The sequence below is a fragment of the Pongo pygmaeus genome, chromosome 14 (assembly GCF_028885625.2).
Source record: "Pongo pygmaeus isolate AG05252 chromosome 14, NHGRI_mPonPyg2-v2.0_pri, whole genome shotgun sequence".
Taxonomy (NCBI): domain Eukaryota; kingdom Metazoa; phylum Chordata; class Mammalia; order Primates; family Hominidae; genus Pongo; species Pongo pygmaeus.
In genome coordinates, this window is record NC_072387.2 from 47264653 (window position 1) to 47279334 (window position 14682).

The following is a 14682-nucleotide window of genomic DNA, read 5'->3' on the forward strand; positions in this document are numbered from 1 at the left end:
GTGGGTAACTCCTGGCCACTTCTCCCCTCACTTCCAGGACAACCTGTTGCGCCTCTATCTCCTCCCCTCCCCGCAGTTTCCCCGCCTTGGCCTCTAAGAGCTGATTGGCAGAAATTACTACCCAACCCTCAGCTCCGCGCCTCCTCCCCCGACCAACGATTGGCCTCCTGGGAGGACTGGAGTAAGGGGGTGCGAGGGGAGGGATTTCCCTCAAAGCCCAGGGTCCGGGGACCTGGAAAGTAGAAGTGGAGGGATTCAATTCTCCGCGCGACTGAGTCGCTAGCGGCGGAGCTGGACGGGCTGGGAAGGCTTCGGCTCCTCGGCTGTGGCTCCAGCCCGGAGGGCGCCGCGCGACTTTGCCATCCTTCTGGCCCAGCCCCGGCTACAGGAGGACCCCGCGGGCAGCACGCTGAGTTCCTGGCACTTCCCGGCGGTGTCTCTTGTTGTCTGCCCGGGGACTGACTTCGCATGCTCTCAGGCTGACCTGTCCAAGCCCGAACACCCGGACCATGAACGCAGCCGGGACTCCCGGGTTATCCTCGCGCCGGACAGGCAACTCCACCAGCTTTCAACCAGGACCGCCACCGCCGCCCCGGCTGCTGCTGCTGCTGCTGCTGCTTCTCCTGTCACTGGTAAGCCGCGTCCCGGCACAGCCCGCTGCCTTCGGCAGGGCGTTGCTGTCCCCTGGTCTCGCGGGGGCTGCAGGGGTCCCTGCTGAGGAGGCCATAGTGCTGGCGAACCGCGGACTCCGGGTGCCTTTCGGCCGTGAAGTCTGGCTGGATCCCCTGCATGACCTGGTGTTGCAGGTGCAGCCCGGGGACCGCTGCGCGGTTTCGGTACTAGACAACGACGCACTAGCCCAGCGACCGGGCCGCCTGAGTCCCAAGCGGTTCCCGTGCGACTTTGGCCCTGGCGAGGTGCGCTACTCTCACCTGGGCGCGCGCAGCCAGTCTCGGGACCGCGTACGGCTGCAGCTGCGCTATGACGCTCCCGGAGGGGCGGTAGTGCTACCACTGGTACTGGAGGTGGAGGTGGTCTTCACCCAGCTGGAGGCTGTGACTCGGAACTTGCCTCTGGTCGTGGAAGAACTGCTGGGGACCAGCAATGCCCTGGACGCGCGGAGCCTGGAGTTCGCCTTCCAGCCCGAGACAGAGGAGTGCCGCGTGGGCATCCTGTCTGGCTTGGGCGCGCTGCCTCGCTATGGAGAACTCCTCCACTACCCGCAGGTCCCTGGAGGAACCAGAGAGGGAGGCGCCCCGGAGCCTCTTCTGATGGACTGCAAAGCTTTCCAGGAACTAGGCGTGCGCTATCGCCACACAGCCGCCAGTCGCTCACCAAACAGGGACTGGATACCCATGGTGGTGGAGCTGCGTTCGCGAGGGGCTCCTGTGGGCAGCGCTGCTTTGAAACGCGAGCACTTCCAGGTTCTGGTGAGGATCCGAGGAGGGGCCGAGAACACTGCCCCCAAGCCCAGTTTCGTGGCCATGATGATGGTGGAGGTGGACCAGTTTGTACTGACGGCCCTGACCCCAGACATGCTGGCAGCCGAGGATGCTGAGTCTCCCTCTGACCTGTTGATCTTCAACCTTACCTCTCCATTCCAGCCTGGCCAGGGCTACTTGGTGAGCACCGATGATCGCAGCCTGCCCCTTTCCTCCTTCACTCAGAGAGATCTGCGGCTCCTGAAGATTGCCTACCAGCCACCCTCTGAAGACTCCGACCAGGAGCGCCTCTTTGAACTGGAATTGGAGGTAGTGGATCTAGAAGGAGCGGCTTCAGACCCTTTTGCCTTCATGGTAGTGGTGAAGCCCATGAACACAATGGCTCCGGTGGTCACCCGGAATACCGGTCTTATTCTCTATGAGGGTCAGTCTCGGCCCCTCACAGGCCCTGCAGGCAGTGGTCCGCAAAACTTGGTCATCAGCGATGAGGATGACCTAGAAGCAGTGCGGCTAGAGGTGGTGGCTGGGCTCCGGCATGGTCACCTTGTCATTCTGGGTGCTTCCAGTGGCAGCTCTGCTCCCAAGAGCTTTACAGTGGCTGAGCTGGCAGCCGGCCAGGTGGTCTACCAGCATGATGACAGAGACGGCTCGCTGAGCGACAACCTGGTGCTTCGCATGGTGGATGGAGGAGGCAGGCACCAGGTACAGTTTCTGTTCCCCATCACCTTAGTGCCTGTGGATGACCAGCCACCTGTTCTCAATGCCAACACGGGGCTGACACTGGCAGAGGGTGAAACAGTGCCCGTCCTGCCCCTTTCCCTGAGTGCAACTGACATGGATTCAGATGATTCTCTGCTGCTTTTTGTGCTGGAGTCACCCTTCTTAACTACGGGGCATCTGCTTCTCCGCCAAACTCACCCTCCCCATGAGAAGCAGGAGCTTCTCAGAGGCCTTTGGAGGAAGGAAGGAGCATTTTATGAGCGAACAGTGACAGAGTGGCAGCAGCAGGACATAACAGAGGGCAGGCTGTTCTATAGACACTCTGGGCCCCATAGTCCTGGGCCAGTCACAGACCAGTTCACATTTAGAGTCCAGGATAACCATGACCCTCCTAATCAGTCCGGGCTACAGCGGTTTATGATACGTATCCATCCTGTGGATCGCCTCCCTCCGGAGCTGGGCAGTGGCTGTCCGCTTCGTATGGTGGTACAGGAATCCCAGCTCACACCACTGAGGAAGAAGTGGCTGCGCTACACTGACCTAGACACAGATGACCGAGAACTACGTTACACAGTGACTCAGCCCCCCACAGACACAGATGAAAACCACCCGCCAGCCCCACTGGGTACCTTGGTCTTGACTGACAACCCCTCAGTAGTGGTGACCCATTTCACCCAAGCCCAGATCAACCATCATAAAATTGCTTACAGACCCCCGGGTCAAGAACTGGGCGTGGCTACTCGAGTGGCCCAGTTCCAGTTCCAGGTGGAAGACCGAGCTGGGAATGTGGCTCCAGGTACCTTTACCCTTTACTTGCAGCCTGTGGACAACCAGCCACCTGAGATCCTCAACACCGGCTTCACTATTCAGGAGAAGGATCACCACATCCTGAGTGAGACAGAGTTGCACGTGAATGATGTAGACACTGATGTTGCCCATATCTCTTTCACTCTCACTCAGGCACCCAAACATGGCCACATGAGACTGTCTGGACAGATCCTGCATGTAGGGGGTCTCTTCCACTTGGAGGACATAAAACAGGGCCAGGTTTCCTATGCCCATAATGGGGACAAGTCCCTGACGGATAGCTGCTCCTTGGAAGTCAGCGACAGACATCACGTGGTGCCCATCACTCTCAGAGTAAATGTCCGGCCAGTGGACGATGAAGTGCCCATACTGAGCCATCCTACTGGCACTCTGGAGTCCTATCTAGATGTCTTAGAAAATGGGGCTACTGAAATCACTGCCAATGTTATTAAGGGGACCAATGAGGAAACTGATGACTTGATGTTGACTTTCCTCTTGGAAGATCCACCTTTGTATGGGGAAATCTTGGTCAATGGCATTCCAGCAGAGCAGTTTACTCAAAGGGACATCTTGGAGGGCTCTGTTGTATATACCCACACCAGTGGTGAGATAGGCCTATTGCCTAAAGCGGATTCTTTTAATCTGAGTCTGTCAGATATGTCTCAAGAATGGCGAATTGGCGGCAATACTATCCAAGGAGTTACTATATTGGTGACCATCCTGCCTGTTGATAGCCAGGCCCCAGAAATCTCTGTAGGTGAACAGTTGATAGTAATGGAAGGTGATAAAAGTGTTATAACATCAATGCATATAAGTGCTGAAGATATCGATTCCCTGAATGATGACATCTTGTGCACTATAGTTATTCAGCCTACTTCAGGTTATGTTGAAAACATTTCTCCAGCACCAGGCTCTGAGAAATCAAGAGCAGGGATTGCCATAAGTGCTTTCAATTTGAAAGATCTCAGGCAGGGCCACATAAACTATGTCCAGAGTGTCCATAAAGGGGTGGAACCTGTGGAGGACCGATTTATATTTCGTTGTTCTGATGGCATTAACTTTTCAGAGAGACAGTTCTTCCCCATTGTAATCATTCCCACCAATGATGAACAGCCAGAGATATTTATGAGAGAATTTATGGTGATGGAAGGCATGAGTCTGGTAATTGATACACCCATTCTCAATGCTGCTGATGCTGATGTTCCCCCGGATGATTTAACTTTCACTATTACCCAATTCCCCAGTCATGGTCACATCATGAATCAGCTGATAAATGGCACGGTTTTGGTCGAAAGCTTCACCTTGGACCAGATCATAGAGAGTTCCAGCATTATTTATGAACATGATGACTCTGAGACCCAGGAAGACAGTTTTGTGATTAAACTAACAGATGGGAAGCACTCTGTGGAAAAGATGGTCCTCATTATAGTTATCCCTGTTGATGATGAGACGCCCAGAATGACTATCAATAATGGACTAGAAATAGAAATTGGGGATACCAAGATTATCAACAACAAAATATTAATGGCAACAGATTTAGATTCAGAAGACAAATCTTTGGTTTATATTACTCGTTATGGGCCAGGACATGGCTTATTACAGAGACGAAAACCTACCGGTGCCTTTGAAAATATCACACTGGGCATGAATTTTACCCAGGATGAAGTAGACAGAAACTTAATTCAGTACGTCCATTTGGGGCGAGAAGGCATTCGGGACCTAATTAAATTTGATGTGACTGATGGAATAAATCCCCTCATAGATCGTTATTTTTATGTGTCCATCGGGAGCATTGACATTGTCTTCCCTGATGTGATAAGTAAGGGAGTGTCCTTGAAAGAAGGTGGCAAGGTCACTCTCACAACAGACCTACTAAGCACTAGTGACTTGAACAGTCCTGATGAAAACTTGGTTTTTACCATCACCAGGGCTCCCATGCGAGGTCACCTGGAATGCACAGATCAGCCTGGAGTGTCCATCACGTCTTTCACTCAGCTGCAACTGGCTGGAAACAAAATCTACTACATCCACACAGCTGATGATGAAATGAAAATGGACAGTTTTGAGTTTCAAGTCACTGATGGACGTAACCCTGTCTTTCGGACATTCCGTATCTCCATTAGTGATGTGGACAATAAAAAGCCAGTGGTCACCATCCACAAGCTGGTCGTCAGTGAAAGTGAAAACAAACTGATTACTCCTTTTGAGCTCACTGTCGAAGACAGAGATACTCCTGACAAGCTCCTGAAATTCACTATCACCCAGGTGCCTATTCATGGCCATCTCCTATTCAACAATACCAGACCTGTCATGGTTTTTACCAAGCAAGACTTGAATGAAAACTTAATCAGCTATAAACATGATGGCACCAAGTCAAGTGAAGATAGCTTCTCCTTCACAGTGACTGATGGCACCCATACAGACTTCTATGTTTTTCCCGATACGGTATTTGAAACAAGGAGACCCCAAGTGATGAAGATCCAGGTCTTGGCTGTTGACAACAGTGTCCCCCAAATCGCAGTGAATAAGGGGGCCTCTACACTTCGCACTCTAGCCACTGGCCACTTGGGGTTCATGATCACAAGCAAAATATTGAAAGTGGAGGACAGAGACAGCTTACACATTTCTCTTAGGTTTATTGTGACAGAGGCCCCTCAACATGGATATCTCCTCAACCTGGACAAAGGCAACCACAGCATCACTCAGTTCACACAAGGTATGTTTCATGTTTCTTTTCTTGGTTATCCTTGTTTCCTGAGAATATGGCTTCACTAAAAGCCTCACAAACAGAGCATCAAATTAGAGTCCAAGAGAAGGAAAGGAAACAAAGGGGATGGGGAGAATACTGGGACTCACTTCCCTGGGAGGACAGCTCCCTTCTTGTCCTACCGCCCATCTCAGTGACCTTCATTAGAGGGAGTACTGATGTATTTTGAAAGTGGCAAGGATAGGCTGCCGAAGCAGGAGGCGAACTTTGGTGAATTAAAATTGAAGCAGACTTTCCAATTCTGCTCCATTTGCCATACCTATCCAATGCATCCTCTGTGTTGTATGCTGCAGGTGGTTCATGAAGCATTTTGGCAACTTAATGAAGGATGTGCTTTCTAAATACTGTTTATTCACATTGCTGTCATTATCAATTACCATTCCAAAAAAGCCTTCAAACTTAGGTTACTTTGATTAAATTTTAAGAGCATTGCTCTGACACAGTTATGGTTGTTAGGAACTTTGTAACTAAAAGATTTGCTTACATTTATTTACTTTGTCGATTTTAAAAATTGTTAATAATATTTCATGACAGGCAAATACTCATCCAGAGACATAATTGATAAACACCTATCTAGAGTTATAACAATGATATGTACAGGGCATGCTACTAGGATATACAAGAAAAAGGAAAGTATACTTAAAGATGTATAAAATAACAATATGTTCATCACCAAAATATACATCTAATTCATTATTAAGAACATGAAGATATGTAAACAAGCTTTATAGTAGAAGGGGGAAATTATTTCATCATTGTGAACCTCCTCTCTGACCTGTTGCAAACACAGTAACAAAAAACAGTTGCCTCAGGCACCTGCGGTCTTTAGGCAACAGGATTTTTCTAACCTGAATTTCCTTTGTGGGTGGACACAATCTGAGGCAGAAAGGACAAGTGTCCTATGCAGAGTTATTTAGTGAGGGAAGGCAGAAGCCCATTCACTATACTGGCCTGGGAGTCAAGGCTCCATTCTGCAGAACATGCAACTTTCATTAGAGTGGGATTTGGGTGGCTTTCATGAAAATCTCACCATGTCAGAATGGACACTAGATCTTTCCTATGTGGGGTCCATGGGTAGAGATGGAGCTTAACCCCCCGGGCATCCCAGTGGGGGTGTTCTTTTCTTGCAACTGTTTTGTACTGTTAGATAACAAATGCTTTAATAAACATGGATGTAGCAAAATGCAATGTTAAAGTGAACTACTTCTCTGTTTGAGGTACTGGCAAATAGCTCCACACTCCAACCTCCTGATTCTTGGCTAAAAGCCTGAATGTCTCCCAGGGCCTGCAGGGACAGGAAAACCTCAAAGTGCCAAGTGTCATGCCAGACCAGTAGGAAACTTTTATGTGAAGGCTTTCTGAGGCTAGCGATGCCATGCCGTCTTACAGTGGTTTATTTTCATGGAAAGGGAAGAGAATGAAAGGAATATATTAGATAACAGAAAATGGTTCTTCAAATTACTCCTCTGACCTGAAAAAGAAATCTGATTTAGAGATTTTTAAAAGGACTATTTTGATGAAGACAGGCAAATGGTTTAATTTAAATTCTGTGGACTAAGTCCAACAGCTCACAATATTAGAATATTATTTCTGAAATTTTGAACCCTAAAAATTATGCTATTTCATTATAGGCAGTTGTTCTGTCTTTTACTGACTTTGAGTCATCATGATTAATTTTTGTCATCTTTGTAAATGTAGAGAAGTTATGCTTATTACGTGATGTGACTTTTTAAGAATTTTTAAGGAAAATTATCACATTCCAATATAAACCAAAGTATTGACTAGGGAAGCTGTTGGCATTTAATCACACAGCACTCATTCGAACAAGTCAAGGCTAGAGTTTGATTCATAGCTGATATTTATGGAGATTAGATACGTGATTTAAAAAATGGAGAAAGCAGCATCAGAAAGCTACCATGGCTCTTCTTCCAGTAGGAGAAATGAAAGCAGTGCTTAGAGTGAAGACTATGCAGTCCTTTTATTTGTTTTTGTCTTTACTTTATCATGAAGGGATAAGGTAAACCTACATTTTGATGGATTTTCAATGCATTGAATTAGGTCAATTTAGCACAAGTGGCCAGAGAAGGTTATTCCTAAATTGATTGACTAAATGGTTCCTAGAAGAAAAAAATTAATTCCTTTCTAAAACTTATTAAATTGATGAAAAGTTAACAATGTATAATTAGGTAAATTATGGATATTATTTATTTATTTCAAACTTCACCTCTTTGCCAAGTTGCCCCTGTTCCCCTTAACCCAGATCTAAATTGCATGTCTCAAGTACCTGGATTTTTCTTCCCTACAATAAGTACATAATGATATATTCTGTGGGATAATTATAAGTCAGTTTCAGGAAAGCAGAAATGTCTTCAAAGAGTTTGAACCAGATGTGGTTGCCTGACATGTTAATGAACTTAGAATTGAAAACAAACAAACAAAAAAAAATGGAATAATTTTGTAGATAAACTGAAATAAATTTAATGTATATTTAACAACTAGAAGAAAATCTAGACAATTCTTAGATATTTGCTTTAAAAAGATTACATTTTGGCTATTAGATTATATTTCTACTACTTTTGTGTCTTAAGAAAGCTAGACGTTATATATATTTATATATACATAAACATATAACGTGTGTGTTTATGTTATTTGTAGAGGTGCCTTTAGAATACCAGTATGATGATGAAAGTCTTTACTTACTTTTTTTAGAGGCTCTTTTTTGAACGATGAATTATTAATTATATGAAAAATATAAAAGGTTTTAGTATGTTCCAACTAATCAATAACACATGCCCTAACTTGGAGGGAAAATTGGGTACCGGAGTGCCATATAGTTGCATTTATGTTTTCTTTATCTGAAAAAAGAAAAGTTCTTAAAATTCTGTTTTGAAGTGAGGATTTATTTCAATGAAACTATCCCTTAACGATTACAATTTCGCTTAAGAAAACATTGATACAGATGCTGGGCATGCTAAACAATGCCTTTTCTCCTAGTAGAGCCTTTAGATTTTCTTATGCAATTTGAAGGGGTGGGAACATTGGAAGAGGGTCTTCCCCACATGGCCAGAGGTCATGGTTCTTGTGGTAAAGATGTGTAGTCAGCAGAGTTTACTGCGTTTTTTTACTGATAAAGTGAAGGTTATACAATTAAGAATTATAAGAGTAAACAGGCAAAGAGTTGTGTAGGGGCTTCAGTCCCTACCCTGGCAGAAACATCATACACGCAAAGGTAGAGATACAAGTGTGATCTACCTACTCAGCCCTTTCATTCTAAACTGAGAAACATTTGTGCCTTTGCTACTGTAATAACCTAAGCAAAGAACTGTGGGAAGTTAAGATAGGGAAAAAAAAATCCCAGAAGTTTTTAATCTATTGGGAAAGATAACCATACAGAAAGATAAAAGTGAAACTAGGCAGAAAGTGTGGAAAGTTATAGTAGAGTTAGAAACGTTGGGCCCAGCTAGGTGGCTTACACCTACAGTCATAGCACTTTGGGAGGCTGACGTGGGAGGATTGCTTGAGGCCAGCCTGGGCAACATAGTGAGATCCCATCTGTATATTAACTATTTTGTTTTAAAAAAGAAATGAAGTGCTAAGGGAGAATCAAACGTCTTAGCCATGTTTTACCTCCAAATACCTCTATTAGCAGGAAGGTACCATTAACTATAAAATCAGATTTTCCGTTCTGCAAGTGTTCCTAATAATGAGTCACCTTTCAAAACTTTATGAGCCAGGGTAGACCACACATTTTACATCTGTAAAGTGGAGCTATAGAAATTTGTGGCATCATTGGTCCATCCTAATGCCTTGCCTCACTTGAGATTAACATTTCATAAAGCCATTGTCTTCTTTATAAGCCTTTGAATTCCATAGCATGAACTTACTAGAGCTTTTAGGAGATGGAAGAACCATAGAACACACACTAGACAGGTAAATATTACCTATCATTGTCATAGCTATTTTTAGCCTTGATCTTGACTTTACGTAGTCTTAGAAACTCACTGATTGGCCCAGATCAATTAATGATCTATTATGAGTATCACAGAACAAAATGATTTTTTTTATTATGTTGTATGTGTGGCATCATTAAGGAAAGGAACTGGTAAGATGGATGAATAAGTTTTAAAAATTGTGTCTTCGTAATGAAAACAAAAGTATGCATGTGAATTTGATAGCATAGGAAACAACATAAGGAGCATTTCTGAGGCAATATAACTTTCCGCTATGAATAAAGGTTTCCACTTTTTTTTCTTTTTTTTTTTTTAGAGACAGGGTCTCATTCTCTTGCCCAGACTGGAGTGCAGTGGTGCGACCTCAGCTCACTGCAACCTCCGCCTCCCAGGCTCAAGCGATTCTCCTGCCTCAGCCTCCCGAGTAGCTGGGATTATAGGCACGCACCACCACATCCGGCTAATTTTTAATAGAGACAGGGTTTCACCATGTTGGCCAGGCTGGTCTCGAACTCCTGACCTCATGTAATCCACCCGCCTCAGCCTCCCAAAGTGCTGGGATTATAGGCATGAGCCACCGTGTCCAGCCCGTTTCCACTTTTATTAGATGTTTTTTGTTCTCAACGGGGAGTCATCAGTTATTTCAATGTGTTTGATTTTTCGAAAAATCATCTTATTTTTTTCTCTCAAACTTTGGAGAGCTTAAAAAATAGCCCACTACAGCACAAAAAGTAAGAAAAGTCAGCCAGAGTTGGGGAGCAAAGCTCTGTCCTCTGCGGGCCAGTTCCCTACTGGGAGGCAAAGGATGTGATTTCAAGAGTGCCAGGAAATCTGCCATGCCTCAAAATATCTTCCTTTCCACCTGTCATGGTGCCTGACATTCCATATTTAGATAGTCATTCCTTTGGTGCATGAACATGCAAATACCACTGGGAGGGGCAACACCTTGCTATTATTATAAACTAACTCTTGCAGTCTATTTATCTGTGTAAGGGATCAGGTTTCCATGGGACAGCTGAAATCTAGGGGCTTGGAGATCTGAGAAATAAGACAGCACTGTTTCTCTTAGGAACTAAAATGAATTTAAACATGTTTATAGGAAAACTAATAGCCAATAAAATTTACCATAATGAATCATCAATTTTACTCTGGTAATTAATCATCTTGTTTTTTGGTTATTTTCTAGCCAACATTGATGACATGAAAATATGCTATGTCTTAAGAGAAGGGGCTAATGCCACAAGTGATATGTTCTATTTTGCAGTTGAAGATGGTGGTAAGTATTCCCCTCTCCTGGTAGTGACCGCAAGGAGAGAGACTTTTCTTGGTTGCTCTTTGATGACATTATTACAAGAAGTCTTTATCAAGTAACATTTCATGATCACCTAAATTTAACCTGGTGTTTGCTATAGACAATTTTACAATCTCACTATGACACAATCCTACTATGTAATGGCTATAGATAAAAGTTCTAGTTATATCACTTTTGTCTTACTATTTGTAAAGCACTAAAGAGAGAGATCTGTATAAATAGGATCTCCATGTCTAGTTGTTCAGATTACACCCTGCATGAGTTTGCCTACTTGAGTCAGTAAGAGGATGTTGGAATTCAGCTGCAGTTCCACCCATAGCCATGTGCTCACTGAGGTGTAGCTGCCCAAAAGAGCTGCTTTTTCCTGATTTGCTCATGGGTTCTGTGTGGACTAATACTGATGGAAAATGTGTTGCATTCACCAAGAAATCAGTAGTAAATTAATGTCTGTTTTATCTCACCAATCTCAGGACTTCTAATGATTTTCTTAGTCTGGGGGATTTTGTGACCTAGTCCAGCTAAAAATTTTTCTTGGTTAAGTGTGAAGAATACTTCAGAGTATAGGATATGACTTCTGAGCTAAGTCTCTTGGGCGGTATTATTCTCATTACTCCCCCAGAACTGCCTGCTGTTTATACTCCTTTCAGCTTTGGATCTCTTGTCTTCCTAACCCGGTGGATGAGGAGAAAAACTGTCTGTCACTTTCAGATTGCTCATAAAGATGTTTTTGTTCTTGCATGTTTTCTTGGGAAGCAAAAGAACCTCCCCCAGTACACGTGTTGTGTGAACAGGACACCAGAACTGAGGGTATATGTGAGAGAGAAGAGATAGGGAGGAGAAAATAAATTCATACTCTGTTATCTGTTTCCTTATGATGCTTTTTAAAAATGGCACACTATTATGTCATCTATCTCAAAAAGACTGCATCCTTACCCTCCATGTTTTTTGAAGCATTACATAGTATTTGTTTAAAATATCACTGGACACAACGTGATCACAGTTCTGAAAAATGTCAATTGTTGAGTGTGTGCCAGAGAGGCAAACAAAATGTGTTATGTTGGGTTCAACTGTTTGATTCCTACTATGAATCAGAGAGTCAATCATGTGAGTGCCTTTATTTTTTTGAGTAACCAAATCATAGTGTAGTATTCTACGTATTGATGAAAGGGATCTTAGCATAAAACAAAGTTCTAAAAAGGAAATCAACTCATAAAAAAAAACCTTCTTCTAGAATCTTGCTGCTCAAATGGGAAATTCTATTGTAACTAACTGTAGAGAGAGACCCTGAAATAATCCAAATCTGTGTAACATATATAAAAATTTAAGGATGAAATTATTGGTTTAAAACACCACGTTTATCTCTTAGGATGACTGAATAAATCTCAATAGCAAAAGTGTGACTTTCTGTAAAATTACCAAAAAAAAGTTTCAAATTCAATGGCTGCAATTACACTAAAATATTCTATACTTTTTAATAAAATATTTTGCTTTTTTTGCTCATACACAAACACACACACATTATTTTACCTTACCTGGGTGGAATGGTAGCATTTACTTTAAAATTTTTTCTCTATTCCAATTTTGGAAAACATTCTATAGTATCATATTTCAAAATATTAAGTGCCAAATATTAAGTGAAGAATGACTAGCTGAAGGGGCTAGGTTTATGTTTGAATTTGCTGAAAATGTGGCAAGGCCTCTAAAGATTGTCTTTATGGAAGTAGGAACATATCATTTTAGGAGTCTTTTTAGAGAGATAGTTTCATGTGAGAGAGAAAAATTTCAGATTTTCTTTTTTACCCTCTTCCTCTTTACTGGCGTAACATTACCTATGGAGCTCAGGCAGATTTTGGCGAGCTGTTGAATAGAATTTACTTTAATTCCCCTGATATAAGAAAACTATCCTTTGACAGAATAAACACAGAGACCTGCAAAATTAAAAAGTCACATTCGTATCTCTAAACTGTTTTAACCTGATTCTTACATTTGTTTAGATTTTTGCATTGCCTTATAAACGTTCTAACATTTCAATGGGAAGTGCAATACTGTTTAAACTTAATTAGCTGTAGTGATTTATTGTCATCTACTCTATACAGTGATAGTAAGCATATCTGTAAGTCATCCCGATGGAATATGAAATGTGTGAGTATTTCACCCCTGGGAAGCAAGTCAGGGCACAATGGCATAAAATTGAGAACTCTGTATGTCCAGCTTGCTTTCCAATCCGATAAATGCATCTTCTTCAAATCAACGTGATTGATTTTATAACAGTAACTATCTAAGGAAATTAGTGGGGCAACCATAATCCTTGAATAACCTTAAAAATAAAAAATAATTCAATTTAAGGGATTTAGAGTAGGAGAAGAGATTGAGAAGAACAGAAGGCTCAAACCTCTTGTTTCAGATTTAATTGTGTTACCATGGGAATCTGGCTCGCCACAGGATTCTTCTGTTATGATGTAGTAATGGATTAGTGACTATCCATTACTAAAAGGACTATGCTTGGGAAAGAGTTACTACCTTTGAAGTTTTGGAGTGCTTTGGGACTTTACCAAATGACAGAAGTAAAGAGAGCACTATCTGAGCAACAGATAATATCAGGGTCTTTACCTCAGGGGAAGTCTACTGTATTTGGACTTAATACACGTTAGTTGATATAGCACATGTCCACACACATACACAGATCCTTGTATCTTAGGGTTCTTTCAATTAGATTTTAAACCTTCTATGTTATTTATTGTTACTTATGTGATTTTGCCTTCATAACATCTCTGTGAGCAACAAAAACAACAAAAAAACACTTAGTATGATTTCTATTTGGCAGATGAGGAAACTGAGTCACCAAAATAAGTAACTTTCCTCCTTCAAGCTGCACAGCTGGGCAACTAGAGGCTGCTTTCAATCTCAAATTCTTTCCTCAATAATAAGCAATAATTTCCACACTTATTCAGGATAGGGATAAGAGGGGGAACTCTTGAACTTCTCTGGGTTCCCCAGACCAGCTTTCTAGGAATGTTTAATAGATGTGAGTGAAGTCAGAGTGGGATCTGCTTTTAGGATAAAGAGCTTTGTGTTTTCTAAAGTGTGCATTTTTATTTTAAAATACTTTAAAAGTTGTAGTGCCCTAAACTTTGTAGTACTCTCTCTTGTTATCATAGTGTAATTCGCTTTTTAAAAACCTTTGTTTTAGGTTCAGAGGTACATGTGGAGGTTTGTTCTATAGGTAAAGTCATGTCAAGGGGGGTTGTTGTGCAGATTATTTTGTGACCCAGGTACTAAGTCTAGTACCCAATAGTTATTTTCATAGTGTAATTCTTAAAATTATTATTTTATAATGCAATATGCTTATTAGAATATTAGTAAAGAGCATGAAAATGTGATATCAGAATAAGGCACTCACCAGGTGTTCTGGGCCAGTCAACATACATGAATGCATCATTACAAAGTATAAGGTCAAACTCTGAAGTTCAGGAATATATTCCCACTATCTGTGGCTTCATCTAATGAGCTCGTGTGTATATGTAGCAACTGCCTATGGATTTAGCTGTCTTCCATTTCTTTTGGTTTTCACGCTTTATATCTTCGCGAAGGTAACATAATAATACAGACCTATAAAATACATCTTCCTTTGTTGACTGCCTCTTTGAATTCTAATTCCAGATCTAGTACTCTGGAATTTTGTTG

General features: G+C 42.7%; 1 protein-coding gene across 1 annotated transcript in view; it reads left to right on the top strand.

Moving 5' to 3' along the window:
* Positions 1 to 204: 204 nt before the first annotated feature.
* The window catches only part of FREM2 (FRAS1 related extracellular matrix 2), a 208632-nt gene continuing 194154 nt past the window's right edge, over positions 205 to 14682 (top strand). Inside the window, exons 1-2 of the mRNA XM_054446945.2 lie at positions 205 to 5685; positions 10873 to 10962. Coding sequence (XP_054302920.2) covers positions 510 to 5685; positions 10873 to 10962 — 5266 coding nt within the window. The 5' untranslated portion in view covers positions 205 to 509. The remainder of the gene's footprint in view (positions 5686 to 10872; positions 10963 to 14682) is intronic.